Source organism: Rana temporaria, chromosome 9 (genome assembly GCF_905171775.1).
Source record: "Rana temporaria chromosome 9, aRanTem1.1, whole genome shotgun sequence".
NCBI lineage: Eukaryota > Metazoa > Chordata > Amphibia > Anura > Ranidae > Rana > Rana temporaria.
In genome coordinates, this window is record NC_053497.1 from 54,326,598 (window position 1) to 54,352,014 (window position 25,417).

At 43.6% G+C, this 25,417-nt stretch overlaps 1 protein-coding gene across 1 annotated transcript; it reads left to right on the forward strand.

Annotated features, from left to right (window-relative positions):
- Positions 1–5,320: 5,320 nt before the first annotated feature.
- On the forward strand, positions 5,321–23,253 carry LOC120913530 (lymphocyte antigen 6B-like). Its single transcript, XM_040323513.1, has 3 exons — positions 5,321–5,464; positions 19,396–19,500; positions 22,716–23,253. Exons 1-3 carry the CDS (start codon positions 5,413–5,415, stop codon positions 22,919–22,921), a joined length of 363 nt encoding a protein of 120 aa, XP_040179447.1. The 5' UTR covers positions 5,321–5,412; the 3' UTR covers positions 22,922–23,253.
- Positions 23,254–25,417: the final 2,164 nt, after the last annotated feature.

The window sequence follows — 25,417 nt, forward strand, 5'->3', positions numbered from 1 at the left end:
AGTGTGTTAAACCTGCATGTGATTGCCGCTGCACACAGCTGCTTGTATAGACACGGACATCAGCCACCTGTCTGGCTCTGTTCCTCCACTCCGGACTGCATAGCACTGTCCCTCTTCCCCCCTCTCCTCCCCGACCATCAGGAAAGGAATGTGGCTATTTAACATCACAGTTTGAGAGTGGGAACCTCCTCACACACCCTCCGTGAATATCTCACTGGCCCGGATTCAGATATGAGTTACGACGGCGTATCTCCGGATACGCCGTCGTAACTCTGAGTGTTCCGGGTCGTATCTATGCGACTGATTCGTAGAATCAGTTACGTATAGATTTCTCTAAGATCCGACTGGCGTAAGTGTCTTACACTGTCGTATCTTAGTGTGCAATATTTACACTGACTGCTAGGGGCGCTTCCCAAAACTACTGCGTCAAATATGCAAATTAGGTAGATACACCGATTCAGAAATGTACGTCCGCCCGGCGCATTTTTTTTACGTCGTTTACGTTCGGCTATTTCCGACGTAAAGTTACCCCTGCTATATGAGGGGTATCCTATGTTAAGTATGGACGTCGTTCCCGCGTCGAATTTTGAAAATTTTACGTCGTTTGCGTAAGTCGTTCGTGAATAGGGCTGTACATAAGTTACGTTCACGTCTAAACCAATGACGATTTGCGGCGTAATTTCGAGCATGCGCACTGGGATTTTTTCACGAACGGCGCATGCGCCATTCTTAAAAAATTTCAAATTACGCGGGGTCACATGTAATTTAAATAAAACACGCCCACATCATCCACATTTGAATTAGGTGGGCTTACGCCGGAGCACATACGTTACGCCGCCGTAACTTAGAGCGCAAGTTCTTTATGAATACGGAACTTGCGCCCTAAGTTTCGGCGGCGTAACGTATCTGAGATACGTTACGCCCGCGGATAGATGCTTAAATGTATCTGAATCCAGGCCACTGTCTCTACACAGGATCAGGGTCAGTGACAGCCAGCCATCCATCCCCCTCGGGACTGCAGAGGCTGATATGCTACTCATGAGTTACTGGGATTTCCAGGCTTCTCTCCATTTAATCATAATGTTTAGGAAAGGATACATTTGTCATTAAAGCTTGTTACTTTTTACCAGGAATGTTTTGGTTTATTGTCAAAACACTGCTCCTTGTGTTGTTTTTTTCACTGGGGTTGCAGATCCTATATAAGTTCACCACATTATTTATTTAATAAACAACCTTTTTTACATGGAACTTTTAGAGGCTGTTAACCATTACACAATCGGCAAGGCTGTCATTTTTTCCCCCATATCTATATTGAGACCATTTGGTTCAGAATATTTTTTTTCTTGTTTTCCTCCTCTAAAACCTGTGTGCGTCTTATGGTCAGGTGCGTCTTATGGAGCGAAAAATACGGTATATCCCCTATTTTGTAGTGCTAAAACCTTTGCACAAACCAATCAATATACGCTTATTGCGATTTTTTTTTTACCAAAAATATGTGGAAGAATACATATTGGCCTAAATTGATGAAGAAATAACTTTTTTTTACTTTCTTGGGGGACATTTATTATAGCAAAAAGTAAAAAATTATGTATTTTTTTTTTCAAAATTGTCTGTCTTTTTTTGTTTATAGCACAAAAAATATTGTTTGGGTACAAAGTCGCACAACCGCATAATTGTCAGTTAAAGCGACGCAGTGACGTATCGCAAAAAATGGCCTGGTCATTAAGGGAGAAAAATCTTTTTTTTTTTTTTTTTACTGCTAGCAAAGAATATTGTTTATTTACCTTTGCTTCCTCACTTCTACAATGTCCATAACTACTTTCTCAATGACTAAGCACTGACATTACAGTGTGAAACGCGTCAGCTATACACTGTCTGCTGCGTTTTGTAGTGCTCCATTTCTTTTTATCATTAAAAGGCTACCTTTTTAAGGTTTTTGTGGAAGTGTGGCTGTCCAATTTTTCTTTTCAAGTTTACTTTCTCAATAGTGGGGGTTATTAACGAAAGGCAAATCCACTGTGCACTACAAGTGCAAACTGAAAGTGCACTTGAAATTGCACTGAAAGTGCACTTGGAAGTGCAGTCGCTGTAGATCTCAGGGGTAGATCTGAAATGAGGGGAAGCTCTGCTGATTTTATCATCCAATCGTGTGCAAGCTAAAATTCGTTTTTTAATTTACCTTGCATGTCCCCCTCAAATCTATAGCCACTGCACTTCCAAGTGCACTTTGCACTTGTAGTTTGCACTTTTAGTGCAAAGTGGATTTGCCTTTCGTAAATAACCCCCAATAGTCAACAAATCCCAGAGCAGCAGCGAGGGAACTGCAATAATGGTAAATCTGTCTAGAGCAAAGTGATAGTGTGAAGATTTATATTTTGTTAAATGACAGATTGGCTTTAATAGTAAACTCCAGGAAAAGCTGCAATGCATCCTCCTACACTACACCATTGCCCTTTTGTTGCTAAACTGGTGTAATGGGGATCTCTTTTATTTACCAGTTTTAATTTCTGGATATATATTCCAAAATAAGCCCACTGCCGCTCTTGCTGCCTCTCACAATTAGGAAGCCTCATATATTAAAGTATCTCCTAGCTGCCAGTCAAGTTTAAACTTGCCTAAGACACTTAAATATAATGGGCGAAACTGCAAGCAGAGGGGGAAGATAAATATCGCAGATTCCAGCACGCAAACATTCCATGCTGCTATGGATTATAGACAAGTCATATAAGAGTACATTTAATTAAAATAGGACCTAAGGACAGTTGTATTGTTTTCTGGAAAAGATTAAGGCTGTGTTCACATCTATGCGTATCGCATCCAATTCGCATAGCAGGAGACTGTGATTGGCTCTCCTTGGACCTGGTCACACATCTCCACTGCGGCTTCGGCTGCGAATTGCACAGGAGCCCTGTGCGTCTTTTGGTCCTTTTCAGGTCCGAATTCAGCCAAAAATTCGGACCCGTATCTGTGAGTGGAGACACAACGGACCCCTGCTGTGAGCCGAAGCGTGCTGCAATGTGAACCCAGCCTAACAGTTCACTGAATTGACATGTTATTTGGATCTGCTGTTAAGAATGCCATCTACAGCGTAAAACCGCAGTTCAGCAAGTGGCACATTTTAGCTAACATTTGTTATTAGGCTGGTATAGGCCTGCAAAACTGAAACTTTGTTTGAGGTATTTAACCCAAAAGCAACTATTTATTATATTGCAGATTACCAGTTCTTCGATGTGGAGGCAAGGGCGGATACAAAGTCATACAAAAATATGTTTTTTTTTTTTTTTGTGGGCAATTTGTTGGGGCAATGTCTAGTGTTGGCGCTTCAATCATCACGGCACCATGGTTGTTATGGTGTCAGGATGATTGAAGCGCATTATTTCTATTATTACATTGTAATATAAAATAAAATGCATAATAAGTGGGAGCCCTGAACATGAGCCCTGAGCATGTCACTGGCCACGTCGCCTGTTATCAGATGTAGATTGTCACTTGCCTGCCACCAGATGCAGATTGTCACTTGCCACATCACAATTTGCGGATTGTTACTTGCCACGTCACCTGCCACACCTTGCGGATTGTCACTTGCCACTTCACCTGTCACACCTTGCGGATTGTCACTTGCCACGTCACCTGCCACACCTTGCAGATTGTCACTTGCCACACATTGCGGATTGTCACTTGCCACTTCACCTGCCACACCTTGCAGATTGTCACTTGCCACGTCACCTGTCACACCTTGCAGATTGTCACTTGCCACACATTGCGGATTGTCACTTGCCACGTCACCTGCCTCACCTTGCGAATTGCCACTTGCCACACATTGCGGATTGTCACTTGCCACTTCACCTGCCACACCTTGTAGATTGTCACTTGCCACGTCACCTGCCACACCTTGCGGATTGTTGTCACTTGCCACACCTTGCGGATTGTCACTTGCCACGTCACCTGCCCCCTCCTCCCCGGATCCGCCCCCGTGTGGAGGCTTCATTCGTTTTCTTTTTTTTATACTTTCTTTTCTTTAGTTTCACCTGGTAATCTGGCCCGTAAATATGGTATTTGTCAACAGAACAATCTGTTCTACAAACGTACTAGTTGGAGATTTGAGACAAACCATTTAACACTGACAGGGGGTGCTTACACCAATAATTTTGTATTTAATCATGTAAAAACTTTGGGCCAGATTACAGTGGAGATACGACGGCGTATCTTAGGATGCAATACCGCGGCCGCCGCTGGGGGGAGTTCGCGTCGTAAACCAGCGTCGGGTATGCAAATTAGGAGTTACGGCGATTCACGACGGATTTTCGCGTTCGCTACGTCGCCGCTAGTCTAGTTTCCCGTCGCAAAGTTAGTTGTCGTTTTAGGTGCCCTAACTTTAGTCAGCAAGCGTATTGCTGTCTAAAGTATGGCCGTCGTTCCCGCGTCGAAATTTAAAAATCAACGTCGTTTGCGTAACACGTCCGGGAATACGGAATTACGCTACGCGCGTCGCCGTTCGAAAAAATGCACGACGGGAGTTCGGAAACGGAGCATGCGCGGTAGGTCCGGCGCGGGAGCGCGCCTAATTTAAATGGCACACGCCCATTTAAATTGGCCCGCCTTGCGCCGCCGTAGGTTTTCATTGCAAGTGCTTGGTGAATCAGGCACTTGCGATGAAAAATTGCGGCGGTGTAACGTATCTACGATACGTTACGCCGCCGCTCTTCTATGAATCTGGCCCTTTGTTCCCCCACCCCAAAAAAAAAAAAACAGTTTGCTGTAACTGCATTGTGGGCTGGAATTTGGCTTCCATTTTGTTAGCAAAATTTAAATATGCTAATTAACACTCCCCTCCCCCCAGGATTGATAATGCTACTGTCCAATGGTGCGTGCCTCCTGTGTCCCTTCATCCAGAGTGTAGGCACTCTAATACAGGAGGTATGTAACTGACCAGATCACCAGTAAAAAACTGAGGGGAAAAAAGCCTTAAAAATATAAAACAAATGCAACAAACCGCATCTAATGATAAGTAAGCTGCAAAATATTATATTTTTGGTTTTGGATTTTATACTGTTGTTATCTCTATGTGCTCTAGTTAGCTGGGCGTTGTACACATACAAACCAGCTGCAACAGGCTGATACAGAATTGTATTTACTTATTTATGCAATTTTCGTGTTCTTGAGTCACATTAATTACCCAACAGTATCTTGATTCTGCATTGATAGCACAAATGAACCGCTCTAAGCGTGGAAACATATATTTGTTATATACTTTTCTTTGAGCATCACTAGGTGGAGTCCTTGTGACTAGGACAAGCCCTCATTATAAATACGCCTGGGGTTCTGGGAGCCAGGGAGTAGAGAACGTTAGAGAATAGAGGAAGACGCACACACTCTCTTCAGTTACATTGGAAGTTTTCTTTAGTAAGAAAAATGAACAAGTGGATTGTAATTTGCTTTTTTGCACTTCTGGCCTGTCAACTGGGTAAGTCTGCATAGTATGTATGGTTTTTAGGATTTTAGTATTAGTAGATTAAAAGTATTTATTATGTTTTGTGCATTTTGGTAATGAAAATATTTACTTTACACGTTACGTTTTTGGAAAAAGATGCTTTGGTAAGGTTGCCTAAAAAAAACGTTTATTTTAGTTTTTACATTGTTAAGACTTTAGTTTTTAGTTTTTACATTGTTAAGACTTTGTCTGTCTTTACTATTAGGGTAAATCTGATGTTTTTAATAACTTTATGAACATGTCATAATATTGGTTCATTATCTGAGAAGTGTTGTATGATTATTTTAATCTCCTAAAACAGTGACTCCAAAGAAACAAACATGTTTAAGACATTTTTTTTCCTTAAAATTACGCTGACCTCTGTTTTTTAAAGAAATAAGTCTATTTAAGTATATATTTTTAACTCCAAAAATGTTCTTCTATTGCTCTCAGCCTCCCCCAAATCTCCAAATGTATTTTTTTGTTTGCTGCTTTGATCAGACTTTCTATTAGAGGGTGACTACATTTATTTTCCACTGTATATAGAAATATAGCCATCCTCTCTTGCTCACTCCAGAGATGGACTAGGTATTATGGACTTGTATGGGATTTGTAGCGTGCACAGAGCGGTGCACATGACCAGGGCTGGTGCAAGGATTTTTGACGCCCTAGGCAAAATCCTACTTTTGCCGCCCCCTTGGTCCCATCCCTGGTTCCATCTCTGTCAATGTAAACCCCACCGTTTTAATGAAGCGCCTATCAAATGCAGCCCCGCCAGCGCCCATCAAATGCAGCCCCAGCAGCGCCCATCAAATGCAGCCCCACCAGCGCCCATCAAATGCAGCCCCACCAGTGCCCATCAAATGCAGCCCCACCAGCGCCCATCAAATGCAGCCCCACCAGCGCCCATCAAATGCAGCCCCACCAGTGCCCATCAAATGCAGCCCCACCAGCGCCCATCAAATGCAGCCTCACCAGCGCCCATCAAATGCAGCCCCACCAGCGCCCATCAAATGCAGCCCCACCAGCGCCCATCAGATGCAGCCCCACTAGCGCCCATCAGATGCAGCCCCACCAGTGCCCATCAATGAATGTTTGCTTGCTTCCATTCATTTGGGTGTCGGGACACAGACACAGTCCTCCGCCACTGATGCGCCTCTGACACTGTGTGGCGGCACTGATGCTGAGGCTTAGTTGCTTGCTGCAGAGAGAAGAATAGGTACACCAGTGGCCGGGCACCCCTAGGCAGCAGGGCACCCCAAGCGGCTGCCTCGTTTGCCTAGTGGTAGCACCGGCCCTGCACATGACCACTACTAATGTGCTCTGCTCACCCCAAACAAACAGAACTGAGAGGAGAAGGGAGGATGAGAGACAGAAAAACACTGTAAGAAATCATGAAAAATAGATCATAGGCATGCGCAATGGTGCGTTGGGTGTGCCTGGGCACACCCTTATCATACCGTGCTGATTCCCCAGGCTTCCTGTTTTTCCCCTACAGTGCTGCTAGCTTCCCTCCTCTCCTTTCAGGGGCGGGTAAATATTTCATCAAACATTCCTTTTCTGAATGAACACAGTGAGTGATCTGTACGGATCGCACCTGCCTTCATTCTTTTTTTTTTTATAGAAAATGTATGTTTATTGAAAAATGTTAAGACATAACAAGATATACATTGCTTGGCACAACACCAAGCTTACCTAACGGTCAACATGACCAGTTACATACTAACGTAGTACCTTGCCATCACAGATAGCAGTCATAACAACTTAACCCCATCCCTCATCCCCCCCCCCCCTACTCAGTTCCCTACCCCCCGTCATACCATATCATTAACCATATTGAATAAAAGCCTCCTCCTCCCCAATGCGAGATACAACCCGCTAAACCCGATGCACCCGGACTAAATTAAATGACAATGTAGTACGGGAACCCTCATACATCAGTGATCATTCTCAGCTACCCAACTGTCAAATCAGATTCATACCAGGCCGATCGTTTTCCCGATCGAGTATGCAAATTAGCAAAATACGCGAATTCCCGAACGTACGCCCGACCGACGCAGTGAAATTACGACGTTTACGTAAGATTTGCGACGCGTAAAGTTGCCCCTGCTATATGAGGCACAGCCAATGTTAAGTATGGCCGTCGTTCCCGCGTCGAAATTTAAAAATTTACGTTGTTTGCGTAAGTCGTCCGTGAATAGGGCTGGACGCCATTTACGTTCACATCGAAACGTAAATGGCGATGCCCGTCGGGAAATTTTAGGGACGGCGCATTCGCAGTACGTTCGGCGCGGGATCGCGCCTAATTTAAATGATCCACGCCCCCTAACCGGATCATTTGAATTAGGCGGGCTTGCGCCGGAGGATTTACGCTACGCCGCCGCAACTTTACAGGCAAGTGCTTTGTGAATCAAGCACTTGCCCGTAAAACTTGCGGCGGCGTAACGTAAATGAGATACGTTACGCCGCCGCAACTTTAGCCCATTATACGAGAATCTGGCCCTTATGCCGCGTACACACCATCACTTTATGTGATGAAAAAAAATGACGTTTTTAAAAACGTCACTTTAATTGACCATGTGTGGGGGAAAACGTCGTTTTATGTCTTGTAAAAAACGACCAAAAAAAATTGAAGCATGCTTCAATTTTATGTGTCGTTTTTCAAAAGTGCACTTTTTACTTCACAGAAATTGACCGTGTGTAGCAAAAAACGTCGTTTTCTAAGACGTTTTTTCATCCACGCATGCCATGCCCTGGTAAAATGTGGTGGAACGTAACCTCACTTTGCAAGATCATTGTGAGAAAACGATGGTGTGTAGGCAACTTCGTCTTTGAAAATTGAAGTTTCAAAAACGTCATTTTTTACTTCACAGAAAGTGTCGTTTTTTTTTCATCACATAAAGTGATGGTGTGTACGCGGCATTAGTGTCTAAAGGCAGCTAGACAATTCTTAGGCTCCATGCACACTAGCATTTTCCTATAAGCTGTTCTTAGCTTATAGGAAAATTTCTTCAGCAAAAAAAAAATGCTGAATGCTCCTAGACCAGGGGTGGACAAACTTTTTGACTCCAGGGCCGCAATGGGTTCATATATTGGACCCGGGGGCCAGACCAAGAGTAGATGGATGGTGTGTATGTGTAAATTAATATATATATATATATATATATATATATATATATATATATATATATATATATATATATATATATATATTAATACTGTACTGTATTAAATACTGTACTTTATATATACACATAGCAATAGGGTACAGTGGTACAGTATAAAAAAAATATGTATATATAAGTATTAATACAGTGTTTAATACAGTACAGTATTAAAAAGTAAAAAAACATATATATATATATACACACATAGCAATAGGGTACAGCGGTACAATATATATATATATTACAAACCCTCTCTTTAAATCTTTAAAGAAACCTAACATTTGATTTTGCTGCTAAAATTACATAAACCAGCTGATGATGTGAGAAACTAAAAAAGAGAAGATAAAATGGGCACAAAGCATGACAAGGGACAGAAAACAGAAAGTAGAAAGGAGAAGTATAGAATAATGGATGTTATTCTTCAGTCTGTGAGCAGTCCATGTGCAAGATTGCAACATTAATCATACAATGAACATCTTCCTACTTTTCAAGACAAAACCGAGAAAAGAAACATAAAAGGAAAATAACAGGGTAAGTCTGCATGACTATCTGAAACGAGCCATGATAAATTGCAGAGTTCCTAATCTCTATAGGAGGAGACGCTGTGAGATGTCATTATGCCCCATCACCTCTCCATCCTCCTGGTGTAATACACAGGTGAGTCCATGCCATGTATATTACAACCCTAACCGTTAGAGTTGTAATATACATGGAATGGACTCACCTGTGTATTACACCAGGAGGATGGAGAGGTGATGGGGAATGACATCTCACAGCGTCTCCTCCTATAGAGATTAGGAACTCTGCAATTTATCATGGCTCGTTTCAGACAGCCATGCAGACTTACCCTGTTATTTTCCTTTTATGTTTCTTTTCTCGGTTTTGTCTTGAAAAAAGTAGGAAGATGTTTATTGTATGATTAATGGTTTATGTAATTTTAGCTGAAAATGCACCAATATATTGCAAACCATAGCAACCAAACATCACTCACCATCAGTTCAGATCCAAAGGAAAGTCCCGATGACTATGAAATTTCTCGGGACTTTCCTGCACCTAGGAGGGCCAGTCACTGATCACATCCACGCCGCATGGATTGCTCCTCACATCTGGCGTGACGCCAACTCCCTGCCTGCGCGTACGGCTTAATCTGTACTCTGCCCACGGCCCCGCCCCCCACTAGCTGCTGGCCGGCCCAGCCACTGACTAGCCAGGAGGAGACGTTGCGAGATGTCATTCGCCCAGCCACTACAATCCCGTAGCTAGCGCTCCGCGGGCCGGATTAAAAGGTCCCCCGGGCCGTAGTTTGCCCAGTCCTGAGCTAGTGAGGGGTGTGGGTCCCTCCTCTGGATATTCAGCTGTGTATGTAAAGTGAGCTTTAGTTGTATAGCTCTGTAAATAAGACAGGCTTTTCTTAGCAAAAGCAGTAACGTTAACCTGGTAAGACTGTAAAGAGGAGAACGAGGCTTCCTCTACTGCAGTGGTTCTCAACCTTTCTAGTGCAGTGACCCCTTGATAAAAAATTTGGGGACCCCTAACAGTAAAATTATTTTACAGTGATCACAGCTTCCGATTACAGGAAGCTGTGTACAGTGTCCTGTCACTAGGAAGACTGGGGAAATGCTTGTTTACATCAGCATTTCTCACTTCTTCCTCACCGTAACACGGTATGCCCGTGGACATCGAGTCCGCGGGACCCGCGGTTGGAGTCACGGAGCTTGCAGCGGCGCGCGTCCACAATGCCGCTCTTAAAGGGCAACGTATATATATGTTGATCTGCCCAGCCGTGCCATTCTGCCGACGTATATCGGCGTGAGCCGGTCAGCAAGTGGTTAATGGCAACTATAATCACCGGTAGTGTTACTCACTGTGTCTTCAGCTTCACTGTGTCTCTACCTTTGTGGTGTCTCGTAGCAGTGACACCTATGCCGAAATCAGCAGATAGGGGCTCCTCCCACTTTACATTCCTCTAGTCTCTGCCCCCCAGCCATGCTGTGAACTGAATGGGCGGCTGTGAAGAGGTTGAGTGGGCTTCCGGTACAGCCCAGCTGGGCAGCCGCAAAAAGGCTGGGAGAACAACCCAGGATTCGGTGTCCCCTTACAAATCATCATTCGACCCCTGAGGGGGTCCCATCCCCAGGTTGAGAACCACTGATCTACTGGCTACAGTCTGGATGGATTTGTGTGTGGTGGGGTTGTAGTAAGGTACAAAGTTGGTCTTTTTTTATTTATGGGGGTACGTTATTGCAAATATTGCTGTAAAAGTAGGTCCAAGTGGTGGCTATTCCATAGTTTTTTTTATTTTATTTATGGGGGGGTAGGTTATGGAGGGGTAGATATTGCCTTTTTATTATGCTTTTTCTAAAGAAAATATTGCTAATATTGCCGTGAAAGTAGGTCCATGCGATGGCTATTCCACAATTTTTTATTTATTTCCAGGGATAGGTTATGGAGGGGTAGATATTGCCTTTGTATTATGCTTTTTGTAAAAAAAATATATATTGCTGTAAAAGTAGGTCCAAGTGGTGGCTATTCCACAATTACGCTATTTTCTTGTGTTGTGAGTTATTTCACCTTTTCATTGTAAAAAAGAATCTTGTGAACTGATCCTTCAAGTCAGGGGTGCCCAACCTTTTGAAGAGCGAGGGCCACTTAAGCGACTTGGTAACTGGTCGTGGACCACAATGAGTGGAGTGGTGCATGTCATGTCCGTGTCTGCTCTGCATATGCAGAGGGGACACGGACACAGCCCACTATACTTTTTTTTTTGTGGATCGGATTGGAGGTAGGACACAAGTCAGTTTATGTCTGCCACTACTTAGAGGTGAATGGAGGGTCCAATTGGTCAGACTGTCGGACTGACCACGTGAAAGGGGTCTAAGGCTGCTTTAACACTGATGCGCTGCGGTTTACCCGCATCACAGGTGCAACACAGTGTACCTTTGGCTTTCCTGCACTTTGCAATAGACTTCTATTATATTCTGCAGGTTTGGTGCACTTTCAGAAAGCTCACCAAACGCGCAGGTAATAACAGAAGTCTATGGTTTAGTGCAGGGAACCCGCAAGTAAACTGCTCTGCACCTGTTGATCAGTTTGAAAGCATCCCAGTAACCACTGCAGAACAAATATGCCCATATATACCCTGTGATTTTAGTAATAAACTGACCTTTAATAACAGTATTCTATTATATTCCATCCCAGAGCAGGAGGTCGCGGGCCACATCAGAGGGCTCCGCGGGCCACATGTGGCCCCCGGGCCACTGGTTGGGCACCCCTGCTTTAAGCCATCTTCTCCACAGTCCCTAAACTGATAGACTGAACTTTTCACCTGGAGTTCCTCATAATTAAAGTGGTTGTAAACCTTTATTTTTCACTTTTACCTACAGGTAAGCCTATAATAAGGCTTACCTGTAGGTATAAAGAATATCTCCTAAACCTGTACGGTTTAGGAGATATCCCCCTCGCAATGCGCCGCTGATTGCAGCGGCGCATGCGCAGGGGGGAATCCACGGCGAAAGGACCGGCAGCCGCACGCGCGGGAGTGACGTCATCGCCGCTCCAGCCAATCACAGCGCTAGAGCGGCGATACCCGGAAGACACGCCGGAGCAAGATGACATCTCGCTCGGCATGGACCAGGTAAGTGTTCTTCACCTTGTTCCGAGGTAAGTATTTCATAATCAGCTATTATGCGGTGCATACTAGCTGATTATGCCTTTTGCCTTGCAGGTTTAAAAAAAAAAAAAAATGATATATGCGGTTTACAACCGCTTTAAGCAAACAGAAATTGGCTAATTTACACAATAATTGCCTTATATATTTGGCTATGGCAGGGTGCCTGTATGAACGAACATACTAATTATTTATTCCTAGAGCTTATTAGTTCTTTTCTACCCTACAGCTTTACTTATTCAAAGGGCTGCCCTTTAGTAAACTCAGAATTAGTCACGTCTATAAAAGAAAGAACTGTCTGTCCTCAATGCTTTTACAAAGCTGCCATATACAGTATTAAAAAAACATCATAGAAAGGATGCTTCTGATGGCATGTAGAGACATGAGAACGCATATTCTGAGGCCCCGTACACACGTCCGAGGAACTCGACATGCCAAACACATCGAGTTCCTCGTCGAGTTCTGTGTTGAAGCCGCCGAGTTCTGATTCCCTCACCGAGCATGGCGGCGGCAGCATCTGAGGATCAGGCGATTGCTCGTACTCGCCTGTCGACTTCGTGGGCGTGCTGGACAGGTAAAGTGTTCATTTTTTAAAAGTCAGCAGCTGCAGTATTTGTAGCTGCTGGCTTAAAAAAAAAAAAAAATCGGGGGGTCCTCCACTTTAAGTAGTAGTAGAACTAGTAGAGCAAGTCCCTTCTCTTTTGTGGACATTATCTGATCACATGATGGTCGTGTCCAATCACAGCCATCATGTGATGTACACAGAGAGCTGGTTGCTAGGCGATCGGCTCTCCTCACATATTAGTTGTCGGTGAGGAGAGGAGAGCGGATCGCTGCAGCCGGCTGATGATCAGTGAGTATGAGCTGTTTTTTATAGCTTTTTACACACGGATCACCAGCTTAGTAACACACAATGTAAAACACACATGTCCCCAAAACATGTCCCCACACATATGTCCCCACACAGTAAAATCATATGTCCCAATGATTATCTGCACACATATGTCCGTGATCATCTACGCACATCTGTACATGATCATTTGCGTACATCTGTCCGTGATCACACAAAACAATTATTAAAAACTTAACAGGCTTTTTTTTACCAAAGACGTGTAGCAGCAGGGCCGATCCTAGGCAGGGTGCACAGGGTACATTGCACCCAGGCGCCTGCAGAGGTGAGGGCGCCGAACATCTAACAGAAGCCCTCTCTGTGTCCATCACAGAGGCCCCCCTCCAGGTCCCAACAAAGTACTCTGCTTCTCTTCCTGTATTTTGTTTATTGTTAAGAGATAATGTAAGAATCTCAGGTTAATGGAGACTTTGTGGGGGAGCATCTCTGTGGTTGAGTCATTGCCATAGAAACATTTGTAAAGGGGAGGAGTTAGTAAAATGATGACGCCCATTTGGGGGCGCCAGAAATATTTCTGCACCCAGGCGCCTGTGACCCTAGGATCGGCCCTGTGTAGCAGAATAAATGTTGGCTTAAATTTATGACAAAATTTGGTTTTATTGGATTTCTTTTAAAATAAAATAAAGAAAATATTGGGTTTTTTTTTCAAATTTTCGCTCTTTTTTTCGCTTATATTTGCAAAAAAAAAAAAACAGAGTTTTTAATAAATATCACAAATAGAACGCTTTATTTGTGCAAACAAAATGCAAAAAAAAAAAAAATTGGGGTACAGCGTAGCATGACCACGCAATGACCGCACATTTGTCATTGAAAATGCGAGAGCGCTGAAAGCTGAAAATCGGCCTGGGAAGGAAGAGGGTGAAAATGCCCAGTATTGATGTGGGTAAAAACATTTTAGGCTGGAAGATTACAAAGAACCTAGAAAATTATATATTTTCTGAAAGCAGACACCCTGGGCAGTAAAATAGTAGTTCCAATTTTTGTAAAATGTCTGTAGAAAAAACACATTAAAGTTAATTTAGCACTAAAAACCAGACTGGTGCTCTAAACCCCCTCCAGTCTGTAAAAAGAAAATAAGTTTTGCCTTTAGTTATACTTTAATTTTTCAATGTTTATAGAATGTGTACAGAACCCCCATCCCAAAAATGTCATTTCATGCCTGCAGGGCCAGATTAAGAACATCATGGGCCTGGTGCTGAGGATTTTGGTGGGGCCTTTTAGGCTGCATTCACACCTCCGCGACAAGTAACGCCGCGTACGCGGCGTATTTTGCCGCGAATAGTGTAACTTTTTTTTTACAAATCCTTCCTATTGCTTTGTATGGCCGAACGCCAATGCCGCCTGAAAAAAAGGGTCCGGGACTTTTTTTCATGCCGCAGGTGTACGGCGTCTATGAGATGTGAACCATCTCATAGACAGCAATGGGAATTCTCCCCTCCAGCGGCACACGCGTCGGGCGTTTTGTCGCGGAGGTGTGAATGGGGTGTAATAAATAATAAATAAATGCGTGGGAATGACATGAACGCAGCCCAGCCAAGGCAAGTGACCAAAGGCACAGAACCCAGAAGGAAGACCGGGTGAAGATGGAAGCGCCCAGGCCCCGCCCAGGCCCCGCCGCATTCAGCGCAGCACTGGAGGGCTCAGTCTGAAAATTTAAGTGTACACTAATGTGCTAATATTCTGTGCATACTTGTACGTTGTGGCATAACCTACCCCAGGGCCTCTAAAAAGTAGTAATGTCAGGAAAGTTTACTACCGCTTTATTATCACAGGATCCCAGGAGCCTCTCATGGGGCCCCTACTGACCCGGTGGACGGTGGCCCTTGGGCAGTGCCTAAGTGCCTAAGTGCACAGTTGCCAACATTTAAAAAATATTTTCAGGGCCACTTTTTTATATAAGTGCTATATTTAGAGTAGCTGAGATCCCCGATGTTCCTCTATACATCATAGTAGTAATCACAAAATTAAATGAGTACTAATAATGGGGCAGAACAAATATGAGAACTGATATTTCCTTTAGTTGAACTAACAAAAGTGTGTCCATTCTAGAGCTGGTAACATTGAGGATATTCAGTATAATTTTAAAGAACTGTTTTTGTGGGTAAGCGACATAGGGGAGGAGTATGGACGGTATATAAGTGGGAAGTATGTGCAGGTGAGGGAGAGGAATGTGGAGGGTCTAACAGTGGGCACTATGTACAGGAGAGGAGTACAAAGGGTACGGAAAAAAGCACTATGTACAGGAGAGGAGTGTGAAGGGTATGACAATGGGCAGTATGTACAGGAAGAGTGAGGGGGTATGACAGAGGGTAGTACGTACCAGAGAGAAGTGTGGAGGGTATGATGGGGCAGTATGTACAGGAGAGGAGTGTGGAGGGTATGACAGTGGGCAGTATGTACAGGAGAGGAATGTAGACGGTATGATAGTGGGCTCTATGTATAGGAGAGGAGTGTGGAGGGTATGACAGTGAACACTATGTATAGGAGAGGAGTGTGGAGGGTATGACAGTGGGCACTATGTATAGGAGAGGAGTGTGGAGGGTATGACAGTGAGCAGTATGTACAGGAGAGGAGTGTGGAGGGTGCGACAGTGGGCACTAAGTACAGGAGAGAAGTGTATGACAGCAGGCACTATGTACAGGAGAGGAGTGTGAAGGGTATGACAGTGGGCTCTATGTATAGGAGAGGAGTGTGGAGGGTATGACAGTGGGCACTATGTACAGGAGAGGAGTGTGTAGGGTATGACAGTGGGTACTATGTATAGGAGAGAAGTGTGGAGAGTATGACAGTGAGCACTATGTACAGGAGTGGAAGGATATTTAGGGACTGAGTAGTGGTTAAGCGGGTCATACATGAATTGAAATTACGCCAATTATGCAGAGACCAGCCATAGTCAATCTATGTATGGGCTAGCTGGTTTTACACAAGTCAATCTATTAATCAACTTGAGTACAACCAGCCTGTTTTTTTTTCTTAAAACAATCAGTGCTGCCAGCTAAAGTTAGCAACACTGATCATTGTACGCACTGGCAGAACACAATAACACTGCAGGAGTGATTCCCCCATCCACAGGTCAGCAGGTGAGAGGGTGTGTGGGGACAGGCTGGGGAGAGATACTAGTCAGTGGCTGGGTAGGCACTGGTAGTATCAGAGCCAGATACACACAGGTTACATACGCCACGATCGTTAGAGCGAGAACAATAATTCTAGTACTAGACCTCCTCTGTAACTCTAAACATGTAACCTAAAAAAATGTAAAGCATCGCTTAGGATACCAAAAAAAAAATTGTGCTAACTTAACTAACTAACTGTTTTTTTTAATGAATGAAACATTTTTTTCCAAAAAAACATGTTTGAAAAATTGCTGCGCAAATACCGTGCTAGAGCTGCACAATTAATCGTTAAAAAAAATTGTGATCTCGATTCAACCCCCCTGACATCTTCAATGCAGAGTTTGCTGATTCTTTCATATAACAAGTGGAGAGACTTTCAGCTGTCAAAAGAAAATATCTGGGCAGTCTGCCAAGTTTTTAACAGGAAACATTGTAACTAACGCTTCCTTCTTAGATCAAAGGGATACACTTCTGTGTGTAAAGAACAAATCTGGGCAGTCTGCGAAGTTTGTAAACAAAATGAAACATTGTAACTAATATTGTAACTAAATTTAACCACTTAAAGTCCAACACTTGTTTCTTAAGTTATAAAGCAATATTATTTGCTAGAAAATTACTTGGAACTGCCAAACATTATATATATTTTAGCAGAGACTCTAGGGAATACAATGGCTATTGCTGCAATATTTTATGTCACACTGCATTTTCCCACTTCAATGAATAATAAAAACCATAAAAACAAAACAGTAAAGTTAGCCCATTTTTATTTATTTTTTTGTTTTAATGTGAAAGATGATGTTACGCCGCAACAATCGTGAGAGAATCGCGATCTATCTTCTAAGCAAAAAAATTGCAATTCTCATTTTAGCCAGAATCGTGCAGCTCTACACCGTGCAACATAAAAAGTGCAAAGACCACCATAGAGTAATTTTCTAGCAAAAAACAAATGATGATTTTTACATGTAGTAGAGAAGTGTCAGAATTGGCCTGGGTGGCGAGGGGTTAATTACCATGAGTAATATACAAATAATTATTATAAGCACTGTGATCCTATCAGTCTGCTGTAGTGTGTCAGCTTGTATTTATATTGGCCGCTCTGAATGTAGCTTCTGACAGGCTGTGCAAGCAGGCCCGTATCTCCGGAACCATAAATGATAGCCGTCCCATATTTTAACCAGTTGTGGGGTAGCTCTTCCCATGCCTACCCCCAAATGTGGGGTTTCTGTGACCTCTGGTCATCGAGCTACAACCCCCCAAATTCGATCTTAAAAAAAAAAATTCTTAAAAAAAAAAAAAAAAAAAAAAAAATTTTTTTTTTTTTTTTTGGGCAAATGGGCCTATCTTGAGAAAGGGGCCTGGAGCTGCAGCTCCATCAGCCCCATTGTTAATCCGGCCCTGCATGCCTGCATGATTGGCTTACAGATTTTGCCAGAAGTCTGCACTAAGAGAGTCAAATTTTAGGCATCCCCTCCAACACAAATTTCATTTTTAGGTGTCATACTCCCAATAGAAAATCATGTCTGAGGCCTGGTTCACACTGGTGCGTTTTGACATGTCAAATCGCATGTCAAAACGGCGGTATTTGCCGCAAATTGCCGGCAATGGCACCATCCTAATCGGTGCGACGCCGATTTCCTGTACGACTTTTTGCGATTTCGGCCCGCGATTTACATTGACATCTGTGCAGATGTCTCTATAATCGCAGCCGAAATCGGGACTGCCAGCGGGAGTGAAATCGTGCGAGTTCAGCTGAACTTGCACGGCTATACTCCCGCAGCCCAGTGTGAACCTGGGCTAAACCTACAATTTTCCTCATTAGTGCCGGTGCACAGCTGATTGATAATTATGAAACCACTCCCATTAGGTGCATATGGACACAGACAAACACACAGGGATTTCTTCAGAATAACAAAAGGTAGCAATCTGCAACAAAGTTTGTTAAAATTTTTGTAATGTACATAGATCACCCAGATGGGAATGTTTTTTTTTTTTCACCAAAAGTGGAGTAAAGCCTCGTACACACGATCGGAATTTTCAATGGAAAAAGTTAGTCAGACTTTTTCCATCGGAAATTCCGACCGTGTGTATGCCCATCTGAGTTTTTCCATCGGATATTCCGAGGAATTCCGACGGAGTTTACATAGAGAACATGTTCTCTTTTCCTCCGATGGAATTCCTTTGGAATTCCGATGTGAGTTTGGTCGGGCTAAAGCCTGATAGTGTATACAGGGCATTACTCTTTAAAGTTATCTTTTCCTTTTTTCTAAGTGATCACATTCCCTTTGTTCTCAGCTGCATAGGAGCTGGTGAGGAGAAGCAGCAGCACACTGAAATTCTCAGTAAATGGCTGTGCAGAGGGGGCGTGTCAGGACAAGTCTGATCATTGGAGGAGAGTACACTGAGTTCCCAGCAGAGCTAGAGAACTGACCACGTTATGCTGTCCTGCTTAGTGTGGCCAGTTTTTAATAGGAAAGCAAGGGGACCAGCAGGAACACCAGGGATTTCACATAAAATAAGCAATACAAAGAAAACAGTATTCTTTCTTATACAAGTACATGGAACAGCAGACACATATCAGGAATAGGAAATGTTGGGGTAACAAATGCTTTAACTCTTTTTATAGGAGGAATCCTCTTCCATTGTTTCCATCTAGCAGAAAAACCTTCTTCAAAGCTGGCAGTGCCGCCATAGCAAGTTCTCATTGACTTGAATGAGGCTGCACTCCTAGTGCCTCCAAGTCCCATGAGGCATTGCAAGGCTAACAGTTACAAGCATGACTCCCACAGGCAGAGGCATGATGGGACTTGTAGTTTCGGAACAGCTGGAGGGCCGCCAGTTTGACACCCCTGCTCTAGTGTATGGGTATGTACCCAATTAAGTCTGGGAAGAGTCATTATGCGGGATCAGTTAGCACCAATGGTTTCTGGCTCAAGGACATAAACATTGCCGCCATCATAGAAATATAAAAATGTATATTCTGCCATTTGCACCTGTATATGTGTCAGATAGGAGAGTGTTTTATGTACTCATGTTGTCCTCTCAACATAGTATTTTGTTTATTTCAACAGGTGGTGCTCTGCAATGTTATACTTGCGCATTTGGCCTCTGCACTACGCCTTCAAAATCAACCTGTGGCCTACTTCAAGTGTGTAAGACAGAGACAGCAAGATCAGGTACGTTACTCCAGATTCAGCCATGACAAACACCAGTCACATTCAAGCTTACACAACTTCTGTAGTTTTGTAGGATTTGCATCGTTTTGGAGGGATTTCTCCTATACTTCCTATGGTGTCTACAGAAGAGAAAGTGAAGTCATTGGAATGGGACATATATAGCATAAAAAAACTGACAGTAGTTTTACAAATTCCCTACTTAAAGTGGAACTCAATTGTATCTAAGTACCACCAACTGAAACCCCTTTTTAATATTCAAAGCAAACTCATCCATTCGTGTCTCCATGTTTATTTTTGTCGATAAAACATTTTGAAAAACATCCCACTAGCATTTCTAGATGTGGCCATTTTGAGTAAGGGCAGATGATTCAAGCATAAGCTACTTCCTGTCCGGGTGAATCCCGGACAGGTGGCAACCCTAAGGCTGGGCATTATTGCTGACCCATCCTTCTGATGCATGTATGCATATTGCTGTTGTAAAGAGGTTAAAAAGAATCTCTCCCTTTGCCCATTCAGGGACTTTTTTGATAACCCAGCCCTCTTCCCCACTAATACTCGCCTTTGCCTTGCTCCCCTATTGCTCAATTTGATGTCCTTTTTCACCCTCTGCATTCATCTTGGTGACCTTAGTCAGAGGAATAATAAGTGATGGAAGATCCAAAATGTTACTGTCGTCACCAGAACAGGAGGAGAGAGGAAACATTCCATTGAAGACACTTGTTTTGGTTACAACTGTCTAACAGGGGATTTCCAATCACACTAGAGATCTTTTATTTCCTGTGGTGTCTGCAAAGCAGAAAGGACACATACAGACCCCCAAGAAAAATAAAAAATACTGAAAGAGGTTTTGATTTAATCCTTGATAGCATTATCTAAAACAAAAAAAACTAAAAAATGTGGCCATACATACACCTTGAATAAACGCTGGTAAACAAAACTAATTAACTAATCTGGGTGCCATCCTATAAATGAATTTAGGCTTTTTTCCGGTAAGGAGCCACCCAAATGTCTGTCCATACACAAAATATGCAAATGTTTGCAAAAAATGCTCTGTATCTCCTTATACTGGGAATGAAAGCTGGAGATAAACCCCCATTGGTGTGAGCCATCTCCTACTACTTTGTCTTTTTTCTTCCGACATTGTTCCCTTGGTATATTGACAATTTCAGTGATAGTTTCATTAATAACATCCTCTTTATATCCCTTCTGAATGAACTTATTACCCAAAATATTGGCCTGTGCAAAATAGTCGATTGAGGTCGTACAATTACGCCGTACTCTCAGCATCTGTCCCTTGGGAATGTTTCTAATCCATGATGGATGGTGACCACTCCCAATGGACAGATAACTGTTTCTGTCAGTTGGTTTGAAATACACTTTCGTGCTTAGTGTGTCCCCACTTTTCATAATAGTTAAATCCAGAAAATTGACTGTCTCTTTACTAATCACATGGTCCAGCACAATATTGTTGGTATTATTATTCAAATGGTTCAAAAACTCCAAGACTGACTCTTCGGAGCCCTCCCATATGAACAAAATATCATCAATAAATCGACGGTATCATTTCAACTCTGGTCTGCATTGGTTGAAGACACGTCTGTCCTCCCACTCAGACATGAACAGGTTGGCGAGGCTAGGGGCAAATTTGGCTCCCATAGCCACGCCAACCTGCTGCGAATAGAACTGACCATGATACCAAAAGTAGTTATGAGCCATACAGTAGTCCAAAACCTTGCCCAAAAAACATTTCTGTACGTGAGGAATATCCTCTCGTTTGCTTAAGGCCCAGTTCAATGCCAAAAGTGAATCATCATGTTGTATGATGGTGTATAAGGAGCACACATCTGCGGTTACTAGATAAGTGATCAAATCCGAATTGAGTCTGACCCAATCCCCTATCACCTAGGCAGAGATATGGGACAACCGGGAAGAGGGGGGGAGGGTGCAGGGCAGGGAAACGTATTCAATCCCAAAAAAAGGAGGAACAACTGAATACGGGTATTTACAATCTCTGGGCCAGATCCAGAGAGAGAGAGTACGCCGGCGTATCTACTGATACGCCGGCGTACTTTCAAATTACCCACGTTGTATCTTTTTTTTAACAGAGATACCCGCGTCGTATCTTTAGTTTGATTCCTCAAACCAAGATACGACGGCATCTGTGTTCGATCCGACAGGCGTACGGCTTTGTACGGCTTCGGATCGTAGATGCAATACTTTGGCGTCCGCTGGGTGGAGTTTGCGTCGTTTTCCGCGTCGGGTATGCAAATGAGCTTTTTCCGACGATCCACGAACGTACGCGCGGCCGTCGCATTCTCTTACGTCGTCTCTAGTCGGCATTTTCCGGCGTATAGTTAAAGCTGCTGTTTTGCGGCGTATAGATAGACTTGCCATGTTAAGTATGGCCATCGTTCCTGCGTCGAAATTTGAATTTTTTTTTTTTGCGTAAGTCGTCAGTGAATAGGGATGGACGTAAGTCACGTCTAAGTTCAAAAAATTACGTTGTTGCAACGTCATTTCGCGCAAAGCACGGCGGGGAATTTCAGAAACGGAGCACGCGCAGTTCAATCAAGCTTCATTTAAATGAATCACGCCTCCTAATCGCCGATTTGAATTCCGCCGCCAGAAATACACTACGTCGCCGTAACTTACGGCGCAAAATCTTCCTGGATTCGACTTAAAGCCAGGTAAGATACGGCGGCGTAGAGTATCTCTGATACGCTGCGCCGATCCATTTCTATGTGGATCTGGCCCTAAGTAAGGTTCAACTTAGTGAATTGAACATTTTAAATTTGGGCTTAAAGTGTGCACCCAGGAAAACAATGAACAAATTTGATGTGTACATTAATACACACAAATTTGTATGCACTCTTAATATGAAAAAATATGTTTTTTAAGTCATCCTAGTGATCCCTCTAAAGCAACAGTGAAGACTTCAGATGCGCAATAGATCAATTTTTAACCCTCAAAATCCCAATAATCATTGTATTGAGGTTTTTAGAAATATGGTGCTAAAGGACTTGGATGAACTCCCCCTTAAAAAACATATAAATAAGTGCCATGGAAGATAGAAAGGATATCATTATACGTCCAGCGGACAAAGGGGGGGGGGGGAGTAGTGTTGATGGAGAAATCTTTTAATCACAACCAACTCATTGAACTTTTGAGATTATATGTACAATGACTTTGATTATCTCCTGTGTATTTTGATGCAGGTGCCCTCTATTTAAAGAAGAAGTCCTGTTCAGATCTCACACAGTGTGATGGAGGGTCTGAAGAAACCTATTTGAGTGCTATTACAGTGAAAACCACGCCTGAGTGCTGCATTACTGATCTTTGCAATTCAGCTGTTACAACCTCGGCCTCCTTCGCAACCGCCATTGCTGTCCTCGTTTCCTTGTGGGCGACCAGGCTCTTCTAAGCTCCCTCCACGCCTTCTCATCTCTTCTCACCTCAAATAAATCTGTTACCAAGCTCTTCTCTTTTTTTTCTTTTTTTAAACAGATACATACGTCGAAGGGAACCATTTTGCAAGCCAAACTAAGCATAACATACCTATTTTCAGCCATACAGTAGGCCCAAAGCTGGGTTGCCCACTAGGGGTTGATATATATATATTTTTCTCCAACAGCCCCATAATTACTATCTGTTTTGGCTCTGCAAGAAATCTGGCATTTTAAGAGGAATTCATATTGTAATCTTAAGAATTGTCTTTACCGCCCGCCACCAACCACCCCATATTAAACTGAAAAAGCAATGGATAGGGGTTTACATATTCTTTGGCCACAACACACGGTATTTTCCCCTGTCACCTTTGGTGGGCAGTACCACAACCGAACGTGACCCATTCAATTGAATGGGGCCGAGCTGCAAACATCCCACAATTGCACTGCAATGTCAGACAGCGCAGCGCCCGACGTTGCAGTGTACACTTTGTAAGCTTTCAAATAAAGCTTGTACAAAACAAGAACAAATAGGGGGGACAGTGCGGTGAATCGTGCTCCCTAACCAGCTGGCAACGCAGCGAAGCTGAATCGATGCAGCTGCTCAGCGATTAGATTGAGGGCAGGTGTGAATTCGCCGGTTCACGCTTGTGTGCTCTGCGATATCGCATGTGATTTGTACCACACTGCAAATCAAATGCGATTTCCGTGCGATGCGATTTTAGCCATACAGATAGTATGGCTGATATCGCATCGCATTCGGGCCAAACTAGCACAGGACCCTTTGGTCTGCACCAGAATCAGATCGCATGGGTTCACACTGTCAGTTCGCAGTGCGATATGCAAGCTGAATTGGGGGTGTCATTAACAATGTATTGACACTCCCAGCAGTTCGTATATGGCAGTGTGAACTGCTGTGCGAGTTGGAAGTGATGCGGGGACACGCAGTGGATTTGCAGGATTCCTGCATTGCACAAGTGTAAACCGAGCTTAAAGGGGTGGTTCACCCTAAAAACGACTTTTTCTTATTCCACTGCCCCCCCACATTACAATACGATTAAGGCTCTTATTATTTTTTTCATGCTGTACATACCTTAGTACAGCATATTCACCCGTGGCATCCGGGTTGCGAGTCCCGCGGGACTGGGCGTTCCTAACATGTGTGTGATTGACGTTTTGCCCAAAAACGAGCTCCCCCCGTCGCGTAAGCTGCGTCACGATTGGCGAAAGGAGCCGAACGGCGATACGCATGCGCAGTATAGCGCCGACTCGCCGTTCGGCTCCTTTCGCCAACCATTGGCTGCATTGTTCAAAGGTTTTTATTTTATGTTACAGACAGGAAACTAGCATTTTTAGGAGGCCAACAATGGCAACCTCATGTAAGGTTTCATTCACGCAAAAACATTTCCTACATTAATAATTACACTCAGTACAGACTAACAGAATGAAATCTCAGCTGATTACATTTTAATGAGAACGAAGATGTTTACAGGAACTAATGGGAGTCATGCGGCTTTCATATCATCACTGATGGTAAGGCACATAGACAATTCTGTATTCTGGTAATAGGAATGATTTAAAGCAGTACTCCAGGAAAACAGCTAAATTCACAGATAATACCTAGATAGGGGCTGTGATACCTACGAAATGCACTTCTATCCATTCAATCCTAAGATTTACACACAGCAACACAGCACAGCTACGTCAAGCAGGAGAGGGGAACTGATGTTTCTTTGCAGCAGTTTCACTTTCACTTACAGCAGGGGTGCCCAACCTTTTGAAGGCCGAGGGCCACTTAAAGCGATTTAGTAACCAGTCGCGGGCCACAATGAGTGGAGTGGGCAGATGACAGGTCTGTGTCCAGTCTGCATATGCCAAGCAGACACAGCCCAATCTACTCTATGGGCCCTCTGATCCAATCAGAGGAAGGGGACAGATCCACTTCTGTTTTTTTTTAGCAGATCGGATTGGAGGTAGGCAGGTGTAAACGGACAAAAGTCTGTTTACATCTGCCGATCCATAGAAGTGAATGGAGGGTCCGATTGGGTCGGACCAATCGCTTGAAAGTGGCCTAAGGCTGATTTTATACTGATGGTCTGTGGTCTAATGCGGCGCAATGCACCTGTGGTTTTCCCGTGGTTAGCTGCACTTTGCCATAGACGTCTATTATATCTTGCAGGTGTGGTGCACTTTCTGAAAGCCAGCTTCATTTACAACACTGATGCTCTCAGATGGAAGGTCGGCAACCTGCAATCTGGGCTTGCCAACCAGCCATCCCAGAGCAGGAGGTCGCGGGCCACATCAGGGGGCTCCGCGGGCCACTGGTTGGGAACCACTGACTTACAGGTTTCGTCCCCACCCCATGACTGGACAGTGAGCATGAAGTAGCACACTGATGAGCTCCTCCCACATGACATCATCCTATTCAGTTCTGTAGACTGCTCCATCTACAGCTTTTCATCATAAACAAAGAT

Coding starts and splice junctions, on each gene's coding strand:
- LOC120913530 (XM_040323513.1), top strand. CDS start 5,413: ATGAACAAGTGGATTGTAATTTGCTTTTTTGCACTTCTGGCCTGTCAA. Junction 5,465..19,395: donor ACTTCTGGCCTGTCAACTGG/GTAAGTCTGCAT, acceptor TTATTTCAACAG/GTGGTGCTCTGCAATGTTAT. Junction 19,501..22,715: donor GACAGAGACAGCAAGATCAG/GTACGTTACTCC, acceptor ATTTTGATGCAG/GTGCCCTCTATTTAAAGAAG.